This window comes from Meles meles, chromosome 1, assembly GCF_922984935.1.
Source record: "Meles meles chromosome 1, mMelMel3.1 paternal haplotype, whole genome shotgun sequence".
NCBI classification, from domain to species: Eukaryota; Metazoa; Chordata; class Mammalia; order Carnivora; family Mustelidae; genus Meles; species Meles meles.
The window spans coordinates 100,067,346-100,087,412 of NC_060066.1; the positions used below are offsets into that span (position 1 = coordinate 100,067,346).

Consider the following 20,067-nt stretch of genomic DNA (forward strand, 5'->3'; position numbering starts at 1 on the left):
TACCATATTCCACATAAGGGAGCTTTTTAGTTTTTTGTTTTTTTTTTTAAGATTTTATTTATTTATTTGACAGACAGAGATCACAAGTAGGCAGAGAGGCAGGCAGAGAGAGAGGAAGGGAAGCAGGCTCTCTGCTCAGCAGGGAGCCCGATGTGGGGCTCGATCCCAGGACCCTGGGATCATGACCTGAGCCGAAGGCAGAGGCTTTAACCCACTGAGCCACCCAGGCACCCCTGGACCACTGTCTTATATGAAAGACATTAACTCAGAAATGGTTTAAAGACTTGGATATAGAACCCAAACTCACAGAACTCCTAGAAGAAAACATAGGCAGTAAGCTCCTTTGCATGTTCTTGGTGATATTTTTTGGACTCTGACTCCAAAGGCAATGGCAACAAAAGCAAAATAAACAAATAGCACTAAATTAAGCTAAAAAGCTTCTTTGCAGTAAAGAAAATCATCAAGAAAACATAAAGGCAACCTACTCAGTGAGAGAAGATATTTGCAAATCATTTATCTGCTAAGGGGTTAATATCCAAAATATATAAAGAACTCATACAACTTAATAATAACAATAACAACAATGAAACACAAACAATCCAATTAAAAATGGGCAGAAATCTGAATAGATATGCTTCCAAAGATATATAGTTGGCCAACAGACATGAAAAGATGTTCAACATCACTAATCATCAGGGAAATAAAATCAAAACCACAATGAAATATCATGTCACACCAGTCAGGATGGCTATTATCAAAAAGATAAGAAATAACAAGTGTTAGTGAGGATGTGGAGAAAAGGGAACACTTGTGCAATGTTGGTGAGAATGTAAATTGGTACGTCCCCTATGGAAAACAGAAAGGAGATTCTGCAAAAAACTAAAAGTAGAACTTGTATGATCTAAGAATTCCACTTCTGGGAACTTATTTGAAGAAAAGAAAAACACTAATTTGAAAAGATACATGCACCTCTACGTTCTTTACAACACTATTCACAATGCCAAGATATGGAAACATCCAAAGTATTTATCAATGAATGAATGGTTAAAGATGATGTCTCACACACATACATGCACGCACGCACACACACACACACAAATACTACTCAGCCATAAAAAGGATGAAATCTTGTATATGTAACAACATGAATAGACCTTGAGAGTATTATGCTAAGGGAAATAAATCAGATGGAGAAAAACAAATGCCATATGATTTCATCTTGGCAGGGTATCACCTTCAAAGGTAGCATATTCGCTATGCCTTCCAGAAGCCATTGTATCACTCCATCAGGCCAGCAATTTCTGCGATGTATGGTAAGTGATAATAACAGTGTACCCAATTATTTTGTTTCCATAGTCGTCTTCCTAACAGGGTCCCTTGGTCCAATGAAATGTATGAGAATTTTTTGTTAGTAGAACAAATGTTCTGTAAGCCCTCAGATAGTGCTACTATCTGAGGCTCTGAAGGCAAGAAAAGCAAGGTCATATCCAGAATATGTGTTATTCCCAGTCAAGTTGAATTGCTGTCCCTTCCAGAATAAAAAGGGCCCAGTGGCTAGTTGGACTCCTCAGGGATGGTGTCATAAATTGCCATTTATTTCTTTTGCTGATAGATTGGACTGAGAGTAGTTAAATTAGTCTTAGTGGGAATCCACGTTTTGGGGTCTGTTCAATGCCTCATTCCCTTCCCCTGAGTCTACTCCATTAATGACTCCACTGCAACAGCATATGACAGCTGAAGACAGGTTGTCTGACTTCTGACCAGGCCATTCTGTCTGGATGGTGGGTTTCTTTTTTTTTTTTTTTTAAAGATTTTATTTATTTATTTGACAGAGAGAGATCACAAGTAGGCAGAGAGGCAGGCAGAATGAGAGAGGGGGGAAGCAGGCTCCCTTCTGAGCAGAGATCCCAATATGGGGCTTGATCCCAGGACCCTGGGATCATGACCTGAGCCGAAGGCAGAGGCTTTAACCCACTGAGCCACCCAGGCGCCCCTCGATGGTGGTTTAATGTTTATTCCTTCATATGTTCTCTGTGGTGGATGTGATCATGCAAGACAATGGCCTTCACATTTCATCCTAACTTTTATAAGTCCAACCACGTGCCTCTTCCTCAGACCTTCTCATTGCTGATCTTCCAGCTAAACCATTCCTCTCTGTCCCCATGGATGACCTAAACTATTCACTTTCGTTGTGGGTACATCTATTTTCTTACCTTGGCAACTTTTCTCTTCATGCAAAGTGGTGACCAGGAATTCTTAAGTGGTGACCAGCAGAATATTCCAGATTGCATTCAAGATGCTGAGACAACACACTTATAAATCAAGTTCATTCTTTTTCTTCCTTTGTATTTGATATTTGGGTTCATCTGTGGCAGCTGGGGGTGAGGCACTGCCACCATAGTGGTGAAATGTCATGGAGATCTATTCATTCATCTTGCTTTTTTCCTCTAAACTTGCTTCAGCCTAATATTGGACCTTTCATCTTATGATGGACTACTTCTAGGCATGCTTGACATAATAACTTGGTAGATCTAACAGAAACCAGTTCATGATAGCCAGCTCTGATCTCAAGGTCAGAGAATCTATTTCTGCTAGAGCAGTTTTTAGAATAATTTATAACTCTTTGCTGCAAGGTCATGGCCTTGCCCCAGAAGCCTGTAGATCTGTGTTGTGATTCTTCCATTAGATATTGCCATGAACTCTGTAAGTATCTTTTTCTTTTGCCACAGGTACCTCTAAACATACCATAGGGTCTGTTGGGTTTTATGTCCAACCAGCAAGGCTATCTCAGTGTAGCCTGGATCAGCTCTCCAGCTCTTTCAAAGCTTTCTACCCACCTTGTCACTCAATGCATGGGTCCGAATAATATTCCCAAGTGTGGAATATGCTGTCCCCCAAATCTAAAAAGGCTAATCTGGCATTATGCTTCTATCTCAGTGCAGAAAGTATAAAATGCAATAGTTTGTCCTTTATTATAAATGGGGACATTCAGAATGTTCCAGTCCACTGAGCCCCTTAAAACTTCACTGGTATGTTGTGTCTCTGAATCTTTGTTGATTTATCTTACGCCCTCTGGAACACAGATGTCTTGTCAAGACTTCCAGAATACTTGCTGCTTCTGATTCTCTGTTCTGGTTAATATGATGTCATCAACATAATTTACCTATGTGATATTTTGTGGGATGTCTGGATTACTCAGGCTGCATTATGATCAAGGACAGCAAAATGTGCAGTCTTCAGCAAGGATTTAGATCTATGCTCTTTTCCTTATCATTGGAATGCTGGCTGGTCTTAGTTCTGCTCTGATAGAGATGGGAAAGAACACATTTCCCATGTCAGTGACTGAGTACATATTTGAGTCTTAATCTGCTAAAGCAAAGATCCCACACTTTAGTATAGCTGCTATGGTTAGAACTATTATTCGAGTTCGTGGTAGTCTACCATTAACCACCAGAATCATTAACCTTATTAGGGTCTGCAATTGTAAATTTAATGGAAAAATTAGAGGAACCACTGACCATACATCCTCTAAGTTTAAGGATGGCACTAATCTTTACTATTCCTTCTAGAATATAAGATTTTGGATTTGCTATTTTGGAAATGGGAAGGAAGAAGTTTTAGAGGATTCCATTTATGGTTATCACTTTATTAGCCAAGGAGCCAATATATATTTTTGCATTTCTCTGGAGTTGAAAGAGCCTGAACACCTCTTCATTTGTGTATCTGTTCTTTTGTAAGTGCCTGCCCACATCTTTTGTCCACTTTTATATTGATTGTTAGTTTCTTGTTTATTTGCAAGAATTCTTTATATATTCTGTATTTACTTTTTAAAAATAAAGATGAACTGCAAATACCTTTTCCCATTCTGTGACTTACTTTTTCTACTGCCTTGTTAGTTTTTTAAATCTATAATTCTTCCAGAATTGTTTGCTGGATATACTATAAAGTATAAGTCAAAACAATTTTTTTTCTGATAGATATCCAGTTGGCTCTGTGCCATTCATTGAAGAAACAACCCTTTTCTCAATGGCACCATTGTCAAAAATTGACCATATATATGTGAGCCTATTTCTGGACCCAGTCGATGGAACATTTATTCTGTTTCATTGGTCCGTTTGTTTATGTTTGCACCACAGCACCCTATGTCAAGTGCTATAGGCTTATATAAACTTTGACATTCAAAACTGTAAGTCTTTCAACTTTGTTGTTTTCTTCAAGATGATTTATGCTGTTCTTAGCTTTTTTTTTAATTTTCACACAAATTTTAGAACTAAGTTGTTAATTTCTTAAAAAAATGTTCTGGAATTTTCTTTGAGATGGCCTTGAATCTAACATAAATTTGGGGAGAATTGAAATCTTGCAATACTGACTCTTTTATTCTAGGCGCATCTTATATTTCTCTATTTAGTTCTTTAACTTTCTTTAAATGTTTTGTATAAGTTTTATCCATCTTTTGTTAGGTTTATTCCTAAGCATTTTATATTTCTGTGCATTATAAATTTTTTTTCTAATTTTTTATTGATTTGTTTATAGAAGTTCAAATAATTTTTAAAGACCTTATTACATTTGATTCCTTCTTTTATATTTTATGTGTAGAATCTTTAGGATTTTCCTTAAATAAAGTCGTGTCTCTGAAAATAATAGTAGTTTAAATTTTTTTTCTTTTCAATAATTATATCTTTGTTTTTTTTCTGCCAGTCATTTTAATTCAAATGCATACATCTTGGTTCCTTTCCCCAAGTCTCTGGTATTCTTCCTAATTAAAAGAAATCTATACAAATACCCACTGTGAATATTCCACAGAAATGGAACATATAAATAATTTCCTTAGGCTCATGGATTCATAACTTTCATTGCTTTTTCTATTTTATTCTTTGTGGGAGTGTGCTCAGAGTATATCTGTTACTGAACCTTCATTTTTTAAATTGGTTACATGTCTTTTTAAGACTTGCATTGAGGGGCGCCTGGGTGGCTCAGTGGGTTAAAGCCTCTGCCTTTGGCTCAGGTCATGATCCCAGGACCCTGGGATCAAGCCCCACATCGGGCTCTCTGCTCCGCGGGGAGCCTGCTTCCTCCTCTCTCTCTGCCTGCCTCTCTGCCTGGTTGTGATTTCTCTCTGTCAAATAAATAAAATATTTAAAAAAAAAAGACTTGCATTGAGAATTTATTACTGTGGAAGATAAACTGTGAAACTGTAGAGCCCGGTGTTTATTGGACAGATTTTGGGGATTCATAGTTCCCTAATTTGTTGTTTTCTTTTTTGAAATCTGAAAGATCAATGAATTTGACTTCTAAACATACTTCCAGCACTGAGCCTATCATTAATGTTATCTAATTGTTGTTTTTCTCAATCATTGTTGAGTAAAATTTCAGCCATATGTTGTCACCAAAGGGAATATTGTTTTCAAATAAGATTCTGAGTTTCTAAATGGAAGGATTTCTCAATTATGTAATCAAAAATTTCTCTAAAGTAAAAATACAGATCTTTAAATATATTTTAATAAAATCAAAACCACAGATATGAAATATGGTGTTGAAAGGTATTTGGTGCATTGATAAAGTTCCCTCGAGGACTCTGGATGTTTAAAGCAACAGTTTGATTGAATAGAACAATAAATGCAGGGCTGAGTGTATTTTTTTCTTTCTTTCTCATCTACTAGAAAAATATAGATAATAGAGCTCATTTATTTCCTTAACATTTCAGAGCTCCGCAGATGGGAAAACACAACCCAGTGGAAATTATTTCTGGCAACCTTGAGAAGATATGTTAGCATTTTGTGGCATTTCTTTCAGTGACATGTAAAGCATGGCTTTCCCTCATTGCAGTGTCACAGTGAAGTGTCACAATAAAGCCAAAATAGTGTGCCCTCAGGGAAAACTAGGGAAAGGGACATTTTCCATGCACACACAAAGGGTAATATTTATTATAAAGCCTTTCATTTTAGCTCCAAATGCTTCCTGGGCCATGGCTACTTTGCAATGGAGAAATGCACAGAATGTGAAATTTAAAGCAAATGTTGTGTATAAATCTCATGTAATTTATGTAAATATAAATAATATATAAAAATTAAAATGCCTTTATGGACATACAAGCATGCATACATCTATACAGGGTGCTAAGGAGAGAGCTTGTGATGTTGCATTGTCCCTGGCAGTGATGGAGTCCAAGGAGCACTAAACTGGGAATCAGAACAATTCTATCTTGACCTATTTCAGCCACTACCAGGACCAATGTCATCTTCTCTGTCTACAACACGTGATACAGAAATTACTACCCGCATTCGAGGGATGAGGAATTTGGTCTTCCAAAAAACTCAATTATTTTTCTCAGATTACACAGATAATGTTTCTTCAGGAACTTTATGCACAGTATCAAATACAATCATTTCTTTTAAGCTGAATTTGTACTTTTGATAAAACCTTACATATCTCCTTCATCCTTGCACAGTTATTATTTGGACCTAAACACTGAACTTGATTTTTACTACCATTAAGTGCCATCTCATTAGGTTCACTCTGCTACTCCAGACAATAGTCATTTGGGGGGGTCTTAATTACATTTGCAACATGATTCCATTGCTGCAATTCAGTATTATCTCTAGATGTGATGAGTGTCCTGTTTATCTGCACCTCAATCATTGGGCAAAACCCTGTGATAGGCAGCTTCCTTCCAGTTAGGAGCTGGGTGATTAGGTATTACTCCACTCAGTTGACAAATGCCCATGGAAATTAACCAATTTCATTGTTTTAATTTGGCAAACATAGGAGAGAGCATGAGCTTTAGGGTCCAGCAACCTGGGATTCAAATATCAGCCCCACTGATTACCAGATACATGATTTTGAGAATGATACTTGTCTTTATAAGTAAATTTGAATAACAATATTAACAAGACAAAGTCTGTAAGGATCTTATGGGTAGTTAATGTTCAGCCTCATTCATCAAGCATCAAAGAAATGACATTTTTCTGACTGACCAGTTCTTTCTAACTAGTTGCCACCCGAGTCTTATTGAGCAGTGTTTCCTGATACTGACAAATCTTTGTTTTGATAAAATTTCTTGATCTCTTTCCCAGAACCAATGGTATGCTTATATTAGTTTTTAGAATCCACCTTTCTTCCCTGCTTTAATACCTGAATGATATTTGCCAGGAGCCTCTCTTCTTAGTTTGAAATAATAGTTTAGTGGTCTTTTATATTTTCTGAGCATCTTCAACGGAAGTTCACTTGATTCTGGAGACTTTCACTAGTTTAGGGAAGTTCTTAAACTTACCTCACATACTTAGGAGATGTAGCCTTTTTGATATGCTTCTCTTTCCCTCTTCCTTCCAAGGTCAGTCTCCTTGACAAGGAAGACTAGTGTAAGGGTAATTCTGGTTTTATGCCTACTTCTATTATATCATAACCGCATGTTGTAGACTTTTCCTTGACAATCCAGCAGATAGTAGGATTCCACTTTCAACAGTCTCCATATAAAGGCCCGTTTTTGCTCCATAGTTATCTGGATTTTGCTCCATAGTCATCTTTTTTGCTCCATCTTCTCTACAGGGTCACTTTAAATTTGGACTCATGAGAGAGATTTTGTAAAGGGAAATTAGTTTATTTGGGAACTTCACTGCTCTCTCTCTTTTTTTTTTTTTTTCACTGCTCTCTTCCTCAGGATAATTTTCCATCATCCACTTTTTAATCTTTTTTAAAAGATTTGTAACCCTCCTGGACTCTCTCCTTATAGATTCTTTTTTTTTCCCAGAAGGAATAACACTCCCCTTTTTTTCCCTTTAAAGTTTTTTTTTAATTTAAGATTTTATTTATTTGAGAGAGCAAGAGAGAGAACACAAGCATGGGGTTAGGAACAGAGAGAGAGGGAGAAGTGTCTCCCTGCTGACCAGGGAGCCTGATGCGGAACTCGATCCCAGGACCCTGGGATCATGACCTAAGCTGAAGGCAGACACCTAACTGGCTGACCCACACAGGCACCCTGCCTCTGAAGATTTTTTAATCTAGTTGTTCTAAGTTCAAGAATCCATTCATGACTATAATCATTTTTTATGAATGGGCCACCATCTTTGGACGGATATCCCCAAGAGAACAATTCAGGACTTTTGTCTATTTGATAATATTACTGTGTATTCAGTCATTTTTTTGTGATGGAGTAAGTAATATCTCAAATACTTGGAGTCTAAGATTCTCTATTCTGGATCTTTGCTTCTAAATCTCTTGCATTTTTCTTCAAAGGGCATTTAATAAATATCTCTCACAGACTCACTGTGGGTGAAATCCTCTGGTCTTCCTGGATCTTGCCAAGAAAATGTTTGTCTTAACTTCAGCACATAGAGTGATCTGCATAAATTCTGAGTGAGGTATATGTAGGAAATCTGTTTTGAAAGAGCTGCTCTCAGGAGCATTTCCAAACAAAATCATATGAGGACAGGATTAAGGATAAACTGTTGTCCATTTTTGTGAAATCCAATCTTATTTCTCCTTCTTTTATTTGTTTGTTCTGTGTGCCAAATGGATGAGAATCAGAAGGCAGAATGCCAGGTAGCATCTTTTCACCTTTTTTAAAGTGTGTGTGTGTGTGTGTGTGTGTGTGTGTGATTGGAGATGGGTTGATAGAATGTTCCTAGCTTGCCCCCTCCTTTTATGCTTTCCTCTTTCAGGTCAAACTCAGATGTGGCATCTCAAGTTTGATCCGCAACTGTGACAGAGATAAGCAGTTTGGGTAGCAAACAACTATTTGAAAAACCTTGTGATTTATCCATATTGGACATGTTTTTGTGTGTGTGTGTGTCTGGTGGTATATTTTTCACATTAGCTGTTTCTTAGGATTAGCAAACCAGTGCAAATCTTGTTTCATCCCTCCCTGGGTATTTAATGTAGTGCCAAGCAAAGCACAGATTAACATATTCTTACTCAGGATTAAGGATGATTTAAAAAAAAAAAACTCTTCTGATAGACAGTAAAACAGAATCCACACAGTTCAGTAGATTCAATGGGTGGGCTGTTTTTGTCAGTGCCAACACCTAACCCTAAACCTTTAGTCCCAGTTTCCACAGACTTTGGGTTAGACTTCATGGAAATCAAATGGCAAGTAGTGGTACAGTCTTTCTCCATGTTCTTCCCTCAATCACTACAGTGCTGCATATGATTGCTCCATGGCGAAGAAGAGGAGAGCTGCAGAGCAGGCTTTGGGCGTTCCAGTCAATAAGAGAAAATCCCTGCTAATGAAGCCCCGACACTACAGCCCAAACCTGGACTTCAGAGAAGAATGTGATGACAGGACCGAGGCAGAGGAGGAAGACGGCCTCCCAGAAGCCAGCGATCGCACTGCCACAGGTAGCAATCGGGAATAGCCCAAATTTTTATCTATTCCCTGACACCAAAGCCTCAGTCTTAACTTACGTAGAACATCTAGTCTTTGTGGCTGTAGAAGCAAATTCCCATTTGAAAGCAAAACCAAACATTTATTCACTCGGCATCCATTTACTGAGAGCCAATTTTTTTTTGTTGTTGTTGTTTATCAGTAACTGCGGGAGTCTAAATAGAAGTCATAGAGAGTTCTTCCCTGAGTCCATTTTCAAAATCCCAGATTTGGAGTGTGCCTGTTTTTGAGGAAAATAAAAGATACTAAGCCTTAAAGAGTACCTGATATGCTTCTCCCCAGTTCACAGTTACTCTTATTAAGTTCATGGTCACAGTGCCTCCAGGAGTTGGACCATCACCAACCACTTTGTGCTTGAGGCTGAGATTGAAGGACATGCAAATATCTCAAAAAATTATGAAAAAAATAAATGGAAATCAAAAGTTTTACTGATTAGAAAATGAAATGAGGTGTACATATATTCTATGAAATATGTTTTTTTCCGAATGTGATTTTTAAGGAATCAAAATATTCTAAATATGATGTCATTTGAAAAGAAGTATGTATTTTACAAACCATAGGCAAAGAGCTCTTAGATCATAAGTATCTATTATAGACAGAATTAAAGTGACAGCAATAGGGATTACTAGAAAAGATGTAAAAGCATACTGACTGAATGCAAATTCAAGACACAACCATCAGATCTTCAGTAATCTTAGCTTGCAAGTAGTTTGAGATTCTACAGTGAAAACAAAGTTGTTTGCTGATTTGACAGTGTTTAAGCAAATGTCCTGGCTTCTCTGTATTTACCATATGGCTTAAAGCCTCATCGTTCATCTGTAAATTATAATGAGCCTTGATTCATCTTGTTTTCTTGAGCTGGTCCACTTTTTGTTGATTTATGAAAGCTGTAGATTGAATCTCGTATTAGGGAGGGTCTTTGAATCGATGTGGTTAGACTTGAGCTATAAAATTTATCTAGTTGACATTAATTCACCAACTGTTTTTTTTTTAATGGGCATCTTTTACACCAACCCATTCTTGTAAGTGCCATGAGGACAAGGACTATATCTGTCCCCTGATTTCCTGCTTTTATGTTAGTTGTGTGATCATCATAGATGCTCAGTATCCACCAAGAAAATATTCTGTCAAAATGTGAAACATTCAATTAGAAGCACTGATGGACAAATATTTGCAGGTTCACAAATGTTATCTATTTTTATATTTGGCACTGGAAGCACTATTAATAATGAATATGCTGAAATTGTCATGGTAGTGGCCATTATTTTTGAATGCTTAATATATTCCAGGCACATAAATTATATCACTTAATCCACCCAACAATGACATGAGGTATGCATGATTATGGTCCCAGTTTTACAGATGAGATCATTGAAGACCAAAGAGATTTAATGCTTAAGGTAATGCAGCTTGTAGGTGTTGAAAAGAAGATAATTAAGACACAATCGAAGGATAAGCAAAATAATTATTTCCCAGCTAACCGTGTTCCATAATCCAATCCTCCCATGCTCTGACTACGTTCTGAAAGTAGAGAGGGCGGTGTTCTATAACATCCAATCACAAAGTTACATTTCCAGAAATGGCAGGTCACAGATGCTCCTACTCCCAGCTGAAAGAATCTAAGTTGTTTTCAGACCTCTGAGCAAGTTACCCATCCCTACAGAAGGAAAGGGGGATTTTCGCCGGTCGTCTCATTTACTCCGGGTTCCCCAAGGTCTTTACCTTGCAGGTGTGTGCCCAGTAGTGCCTGCAGCAGGTGGTTCAGATGATGAAGAAGGGGGCAGTGCTTCGGAAGGCTTTAAGTCCTGGGCTTGAATCCATTTAATAGCAAAATAATGTCTCAAACCCTCAACTGGGTGTCTTTCAAAGAACTGCAGGTACACATTAATGGTGATAGAAGAGAATGTGGACAAAACATTACAGATACACCTTCTTCGCTGGGGCAAGCAGAAGATGAGCTTGTAAAGCACTACCAGGTGGTAGGACAAGTGTGTGCTTTCCCAGTGCCAACAAGGAAAAGAAGAGTCACCTGGAAGTGAGATTAGTCATGTGTGTGGTGTCCTTCCTCAGTTTCTAAGCTCATAGTCATGACTCAGGGAAATCTGTCACAACTGTAGGAGCTCTAGGGGCTGAAATGATCATTTTAACACATCTCCTCTCTCAACGAAACACAAATAAGGGATAAACCACTATGATTTTAGAATTTTGAAAGATAAATTCATTTTTCTAGGGCTTTAATTCTCAGCAAGATTTACATGTCAAGAGATCTGGAAAACAAATATATCTATACAAGTAACTGATAGTTCCAGAAAGAGAACTAAAATCCAATTAAAATAAAATCCAGTTATATTAAAGGAGTCAAACTCCAAAATTGTGATTTTCAGAGGAATTTTTAAAGTTGTTTTGAGGGAGAACATCTGAGGGATAATGTGAGAGTCATTAGCATATGCTTTCTAGGATTACCAGACCCCTTAGAGTAGAGACTTTGGTTTCAAGCAAATAAACAAATGTAAAATTTTTCATATCAGGCAAAAACATTTTTTTTTTCACTTCATGTCACAGAAGGTGTCATCCAGCTCTGGCCCCTCCTCCTGCCCCACACTTTGAAATCCTTTCAGGAGGATAAAGGTGTGTGCTAGGTAAACATTCAACTCTCTGAATGTCCCCAGGGAGTGTGTCCAAGGAATTTTCTGACCTACACTGTTATACGGAGATAGCCAAGGCATGGGTACTTGTTGGTTTTTGTCTTGTTATTGCTGCTTATTCATTTTTATGTATTTTATTTGTAATTTGGAAGTCATTGTTTTTTGATCAAAAGTCAGGTGACAATTGTATTTTAGTATCTTCCTGTAAATTCATCCTTGAAAGTACCCAAACTTGGGAAAATAATAGAGTATTAGTATTCTGAACAGTTTCTCCTAAGGGTTGCTGTGTTTTATAAGCATCAGTTGAGAAATATGATCTTCCTGGGCTGTGGGATTTGGGGTAGCTTGTTGTAGAGGGATGGCCCTGGATCTGGATGTCAGCCCCCACCTCCACCCCCGCCACCCCTGGCTAGCTGTGTGATCTTGAGCAAGACCCTAGCCCCTTAGAAAATCATTTCCCTTCTGTAAAATGGAGCAGAAAGTGCCTTTCTTGTCATTACTGTACAGATTAAATGCAATAAAGAACTGAACACCATGCCAGGAGCATAACAGTTTATTGTCCTAGGATGTCACTGGATCATCCTCATTTAATGATGAGGAACCAGGACTCAGAGACACAGACCTGCCCCAGGGTCACACAGGCAGGTGGTGCTGAGCCAGCAGTTCAGCCCTAGTCTCTGGACCTCAAACCCATTGTGGGTTTCCCTCCACATTGTGCACTGGGCTTTGAAGCCCCAGTTTCTGAAGGCTGTTGATGAGTAGTTCCATAGCCTGCATGGCATGGGTGGTAAAGTGGCCGAGCCTCCTTCACAGTGTGGGCTGTGCCCTCTCTCAGGGATCAGTTTCACTGCTTATTCTAAGCAGAACACAGCCCCACCTCATTTATGTGGAGGCTCCCTTGTATCGCCTGCCTGCCGTTACACTGCCCTGAATGTGTATCTGGGGAAGGGAGAAGACAGCCATCATTTACCAAACACCTGTTGTGTGGCACCTGTTTTGCGTGCTCTTGTGTGTAAATTCTGCAATGTGCCTCACCGTGTAAATGAAGACACAGGGTTCAGAAAGGTCAAGGATGCCTTTGGGGTTTGCACAGACATGAGCACGCAAGCCCGGAATCAAATCAGGTTAGTTGTTTCGATGACAAAGGTACAAAGTGAATCATCAAGCCACCCACGAAAATAAAAACACACTAACGTAAACACGTAGGCAGCCCATTATAGAGCTAGGAGAAACAAGAACCAAGTCACAGATCTGTCAGGTTCAAAAGCTAACTCAACTTTTTTTTTTCTTCTAATGACAGCGAAAGCCAGAGAGGGGTAGGTATATGGAAAGTTGGTTTGCAGATTTGTGGAACATCCCTGGAAACCATCTCGTACGATGCACGTAGGCACCTCTATCGGCAGGACTCCTCTCTTTCTGAAGAATAATTAATAAATATTTTCTTTTAGCATATAACAAACAGTTGAACCAAACAATTATGTAAACTGGAAATGACCCAAAATGCTAGCAGTTGGCAGCAGCACAGGGAAACGCATTGTCCTGCACATGTGCGTTTTTGTCACTCCCGCCTCTCTGGTGATCTGCACTTAATAGGAATATTTTAAACTATGTAGCTAAGCAACAGAGGTAATTGTTGCTTTCTAGAGCTTTTGTTAGCACTCTAACACAGCCCAAATATGCATAATTAGGTATAATGTCTATAAATCATTATTGTACACATGTGGGTAGTTAAGTGGAGTGAGAGAATAGTTCAATGAATTGAGCATATTCACTGAAAATGCTTTTTATTTGTTTTCTGTAGTTCATAATACTTTAAAATTATCATAACCCTTTACACTTTCTCCTAATAGCCAACCGTGATATTGAGAAAAACTTCATTTGCATTTTAGACTATGTTTAATATATTATTTAAACCTGGAATTCCTCTGATATGAATTCAGAAGGGAAAAGACCATCCTATCAAATGTGATGTGCTTGTTTATCCAGTCTCTTTTCTAGGAAGTAAAACGTTAAATTTTTCAGTTTATGTTGAATAGATCCCAACAAAAGACTGCACCCTATAATCAGCATTATTTAAAGGGGCTAGTGTTGTGACTAAATTCTTCCCTTCATCCAAAAATGCTTTTAGTTACTATGGCAATATTTACTTGATCCTGGCAGTCCAGTGTTGATTTAGGGAGATAATTACCAGAAAGGAAGATGATGGAGATGTATTTTTGAGTGTCCTTGTCAGAGACAATGTTTATAAAAAATTAAATGAGACCAAAAAAGGCACATTGTCTCCTCCACAGACACCCTCTCCTGCAGCCATCACGCAGGATGGCTGTCCTTTTCTTCCCTCCAAAGATGTTTATTAACACAGAATGCACTTCACTTGGTGTCTTACACAGTCTTTAAGGGGGCTTATTATTTTGTGTTGCCCATCCTCCACTCTGCCTTCAGAGACACAGAAATGGTCCTTCTCCTCCTCCTCCTCCTCCTCCTTCTTCTTCTCCTTCTTCTTTTGTCTGAATGAATATTTAAGGGGACCATTGCTGGGTTGTCTGGTGCATTTCACAGCAGCATGTATGCTGGGTGTCATGCTCCCCTGATCACCATGCATGTTAAGCCAGGGCTGGAACACTAGCAGATTTGCACCCTGAATTGTACCCTTAATTGGGTGCAGGCTTGGGTAGGCTATCATTATATATATATATATATATATATATATATATATATGTATATGTATATATATATACACACACACACACACACACACACATATACACACATATGTGTATATGTGTGTGCGTATATATTATATATAGATATAATACATGTGTGTATATGTGTATGTATACATATATGCATGCATGCATATAGATATACATATGACTATACATACACATACTGTCACTGCAGCTGGGCCACTGACAAGGATGAAGGGGATGACACTAATAACCGGACTGGGACAGATCCAGTGGACTGTTCTGGACAGACTAGCATGTGGAGACCTGCTCTTAGTCCCAAGGCTCTTTGACGGTCAAGACTCCAGTCATCCGGCTACTGAAAACAATTCGTTGATGTTCTACATACTTGGTCATCTCCATCTCTCATCTCACTGCCTTCTTACGCAAATGCATGCACGTACCAGGCCAGAAAATGTGCCACTATTTTATGTATTTGACCATGCTGGAGAGCCTGGGTGACTCAGTTGGTTAAGCTTCCAACTTTCTGATTTCAGCTCAGGTCATGATCTCAGGGTCCTGAGATCAAGCCCCATGGTGGGCTTTGCACCCAGCACAGAGTCTGCTGGAGATTCTTAACCTCTGCTATCAATCTCTCCCTCAGTCTCTCTTTTCTCTCTCTCAAATAAATAAACAAATAAATAATCCTTTAAAAAAAAGATATTTGGGGGGCGCCTGGGTGGCTCAGTGGATTAAGCCGCTGCCTTCGGCTCAGGTCATGATCTCAGGGTCCTGGGATCGAGCCCCGCATCAGGCTCTCTGCTCCGCAGGGAGCCTGCTTCCTCCTCTCTCTCTGCCTGCCTCTCTGCCTACTTGTGATCTCTCTCTCTGTCAAATAAATAAATAAAATCTTTAAAAAAAAAGATATTTGGGGGCACCTGGGTGGCTCAGAGGGTTAATAAGCCTCTGCCTTCGGCTCAGGTGATGACCTCAGGGTCCTGGGATCAAGTCCCACATCGGACTCTCTGCTCGGCAAGGGAGCCTGCTTCCTCCTCTCTCTCTCTCTCTGCCTGTCTCTCTGTCTACTTATGATCTCTCTCTCTGTCAAATCAATAAATAAAATCCTTAAAAATAAATAAATAAATAAAATTTAAAAAAGATATTTGATCATGCTAATTCTTCCATTTACTTATATTTCCCTTGACATGGAATTTCTGTGTGACGGTTCTGAAAGTCAACAGGAAACCTTGAAAGCTTCAGAACTCTTAGTTATCATCTATATGTGGATGTATTCTGTCTTTTAACTAACATCCCATAAAATCTGAAGGTATGTTTGAGAAACTGTGGAGGCAGTGAACATAAACCAAATAAGCTTTGAAAATACACTGCCATGCTAGCAGAGAAATTTGATGTTTCCTTTATGCATAGTATTATACATATTTTATTTCCTTCTGGTTGGTTAGGATTTGCAAATATAAGAGGTACAGTAACAACAATTTCACATTCAGCATTCTGTTATTGCTAAGTATCTATTTCAGTACCCTGGAAACAATTAGCTGTTAATATGCTGAAAATTTTACTAGCTCACTTCTTTAAATGCAATTCTCAGAACATTAAAGTCTGTTTTGTTTTGTTTCATATTCATTCATATATATTTTTCTCTTCAGTGTTTATAAAGTTGATAGAATCCACATATTTACATGTGGTACTTATGATGCATATATATGATATATATATATATATATACACATATATATGTATATAAATCTGTCTCTCATCTACTTATTGGTGCAATTTTCTTAAAATATTTTTTGCTGTTGTATTTTAAGTATTGGCTTTCTTTTTCCATAGAAGAAATCATGATAAAACCTGTGGATGAAAACCTTCATTCGACTGCACAAGAAAACTCCAATGGGAAGGAAGACAGATATGGCTGCTATCAAGAGCTTGTGGTCAAATCTTTAATGCACTTGGGGAAATTTGAAAAAAATGTGTCTGTTCAGACCATAAGTGAGAATTTAAATGACAGTGGCATCCAGTCTCTAAAAGCAGAGAGTGATGAAGCCGATGAGTGCTTTATGATTCATTCTGATGATGGAAAAGAAAAGATTGATGATTCCCAGCTTCAGTTCTGCTCCTCGGATGACAGTGAAAGTAACTCTGAAAGTGCAGAGAATGGTTGGGACAGTGGCTCCAACTTCTCAGAAGAAACCAAACCACACAAGGTCCCAAAGTATATTCTAGTGGATAATAGAAAAGACCTATTGGAAGTTGCTGAAATAAAAACTGAAGGTGACAAGTTTATCTCTTGTGAAAATATGTGTGATTCTGAAACAGAAAGGAGAGACCCACAGAATGCTCCTATGGAACTGCGGGACAGCAAAGCCCAGCCCTCATTCACTGGGATGGAGGAAGATGATAACGAGTGTCTGGCAGTCATGACAGAAGAATCTGTTGACCTGGAGAAGGCAAAGGGGAACTTGAGTTTGCTGGAGCAGGCGATTGCTGTCCAAGCTGAGCGAGGTTGTGTTTTCCATAACACCTACAAAGAGTTGGACAGGTTTCTACTGGAACACCTTGCTGGGGAAAGGAGACAAACCAAAGTTATTGACATGGGTGGAAGACAAATCTTTAACAATAAACGTAAGAGACATTTTTTTTGCATTTATTTTAGAAATAAAATTGCTTTGAGGGTTGGAAGAAAAATTAGGAAGATTTGATTATCACTTCCAGATAGCTTTTGGCAACTTGATGCAATTTAAAACCCAATTCATATTGTAAAATAACAGTATCTTTTTTTTTCCCTCTCTCTGCTCTCTAGCTTGTTCTCAGATTAAGCTTGGTCAGTTTTGCGATGTTTTTACACATGAAAAAGGAATCATTGTCTCTTTTTCTCTTAATTTGACAGCTTTTAAAAAAATATATAGTATTTGTACAGTACTATATTGGACATGCTAGAAGGACATTAGTACTTTTTGGATTTTAAATCATTTTATTAATCTAATCAATTCCAGAAATTAAATTTTTCTTTCCCATGTTCTTTTGGGGATCATCTGACTCCTTTGGAGGAGCTTCAAAATAATGTCAAGCTACTGGCAAGTTGAACAAGATGCTCTGATCCTTCTTAGAATAAAACTGAATGTTAATGCCTTTAGAAGCCTTGTGCTTTTACCAGGTCTCTAAATCAGGGCCACAAATATCTGGTCCAAACATGAATGAGAAGAATAAATGTGCTTGGAGAAGGCCTTAAAACTGTTCCTCAACTTTAGTGAAATTATGTCCTATCTCCCATAATGCTACTCCTCCCCCCACCCTGAGTCTTACACCAGATGGACCTGGTGATAGTTCCCAAATGGTGGTTCTCAAGTGCCTAGAAGGCTTGTTTAAGATGGGTATTTCCAGGATCCTATCAGACTTACTGCTCCAGAACTTGCCTTTTTTTAAAGCATGCTTTTCAGATGATTCTTGTGTACCTTAAAGTCAAAGAACCACAGAATTAGAATATCTTAGAGAAAATTAAGGTCATGTCCCCAGAAAGCTTACAAGAATAATATGTTAGTTATGGTTTGGATGATCTGCTTTCTGAGATTTATGCAGAAATAAACTGTATATTTTGTCATTTGGGGTCTATTTTAGTACTCACCTGCAATCTTGTCAATTATTGTCTTGCAGCTCAGAGCTGAGAAAACAAAACAAAGAATAAAATAATGTCATGTAGTGAGGAGCAAGATAATAATGCTATGCAAACACACTTGCCAGGATTAGGATCAAGACAGAATATCAATGAGTAGTGTGTGATTTGGGACAGGACCCACTGTGAGCTTTGTGTACTCCACTAATATGCAACGTGCTAAACTTGCCTGTGTGCATATTTGTTATTTTTTTATGGGCTACAAAACCAAAAAAAAAATAGATAAAATTGACCTCAAATCCTAAAAAGTCATAATTTGTCACCTACTATATTTCATTTATTCTAAGGTACACAGTTTTCCCATTTTAACATCTCTGAAATCAAAAGGGTATGCCATAATTTAATTTTCAGTAATTTTTTTCTTGCTTGCTAACACACAAAATGCAGCACTATGTTGCAACTGATGATATCTTCCAGCTCCATGAAATTCAGTGTTTGGAGAAACTTTAATTCTTTGTGCCATAGCTTAAAATATTTGACAATCCTTTGGTCATTTTTATAGAACTTAAAACTTCTTGTTTTCAAAAATTACCAAGGCAATTGAATCTGTGTTTGTAAACATGGGTGATATAAGGTTTAGAGAATTATGAATGAGACTGGCTAATTCAATAATATATCCTATTGTGTGGGGCATGGTCCTGCCTTGCAGTGTTCAAAGCCTTTCAAGAGGTCCAAACCAGACTAGTATGAAAGAGAGGCAAAAAGAGGTAAGGCCCATAATGCATGGGAACTATAAGCTTCATCTAGAAGGTACTTGCAGAGTCCAAGTTAGATAGTGATTTCCTTGTTCCTCATCCAAGATGTGGGACACAGTGACTTATGAGCAGCTTCTTCCTCTGGTGTGCATTCCATGCTCTTAGGTCAATATTCATACCAACTGAGATTCATGATCTTCACAATATCTTTCTAATTTCCCATATACACTGGGCATGAGACCCCTCTGTTAAAGGAGAGAACACTAGCATTTTAAAATATTGTTTTACCCAAGGCTGCAGATGAGTCAACAATTCTAAAAATATTTTTTTTAAAGTTCAGTTATCTTGTTGCTACTAAGATTTAGTGAGATTTTAGGTCACAGTGTGTATGGAGTCATCATAGGATTTATTGTACAGCCTAAGGCACTTTCAGAGCAAAGGGGAGTGCTACAATCACAGGAGTGTATCAGGTGCGAATAAGATAGTCCCAGGCATACCCACATGTAAGGTCACCAGAGTATAAGGTCACTCTCATTATGCAGCATTCAGCAAAGAAAATAAAAGGAGAGGAAGAGCCAGGCCTGAGAGTCACCTGAGAACGCAAGCTCTGCCTTCTTATCATGCAAACAGGTTTTGCCCCACAGAGCATTTCATGGCATCTGTTTCACCCAGCAGAGAAGGCTTGCAGACAAACGTGCATGATGGACTGTCAGTGGATCACACCTGATCAGGTGCCAGCCCGGCCTTATCTCCTACACCCTCTCTGGCTTCCTATAGACAAATAATGTGGCAAGGAGGGGAAATGCACAGCGCCAAACCTTTCAATGTGGTTTAGAAATGTGGCCTCACCTGGACCAGGTCCAAGGGAGGAAGGACATCAAAACCCACATTGCTTTTCCTCTTTTCTAATTCCCTCTCATATGCAGTGTCAACCACCGTAATGTCACTTGAATCAAACTTCATGGATTTTTGACTCTCCATCTACAGATAT

The 20,067-nt window shown here is 38.4% G+C and overlaps 1 protein-coding gene across 3 annotated transcripts in view; it reads left to right on the forward strand.

The window, feature by feature from the left end:
* Window positions 1-20,067, forward strand: part of ST18 (ST18 C2H2C-type zinc finger transcription factor) — a 106,966-nt gene that overhangs the window by 30,636 nt on the left and 56,263 nt on the right. For 2 of the 3 annotated variants that reach the window (XM_046024067.1, XM_046024083.1), the window contains exons 4-6: window positions 1,227-1,313; window positions 9,134-9,333; window positions 16,542-17,333. In XM_046024067.1, coding sequence (XP_045880023.1) covers window positions 1,227-1,313; window positions 9,134-9,333; window positions 16,542-17,333 — 1,079 coding nt within the window. The remainder of the gene's footprint in view (window positions 1-1,226; window positions 1,314-9,133; window positions 9,334-16,541; window positions 17,334-20,067) is intronic. The other variant, XM_046024075.1, reaches the window with a different exon arrangement.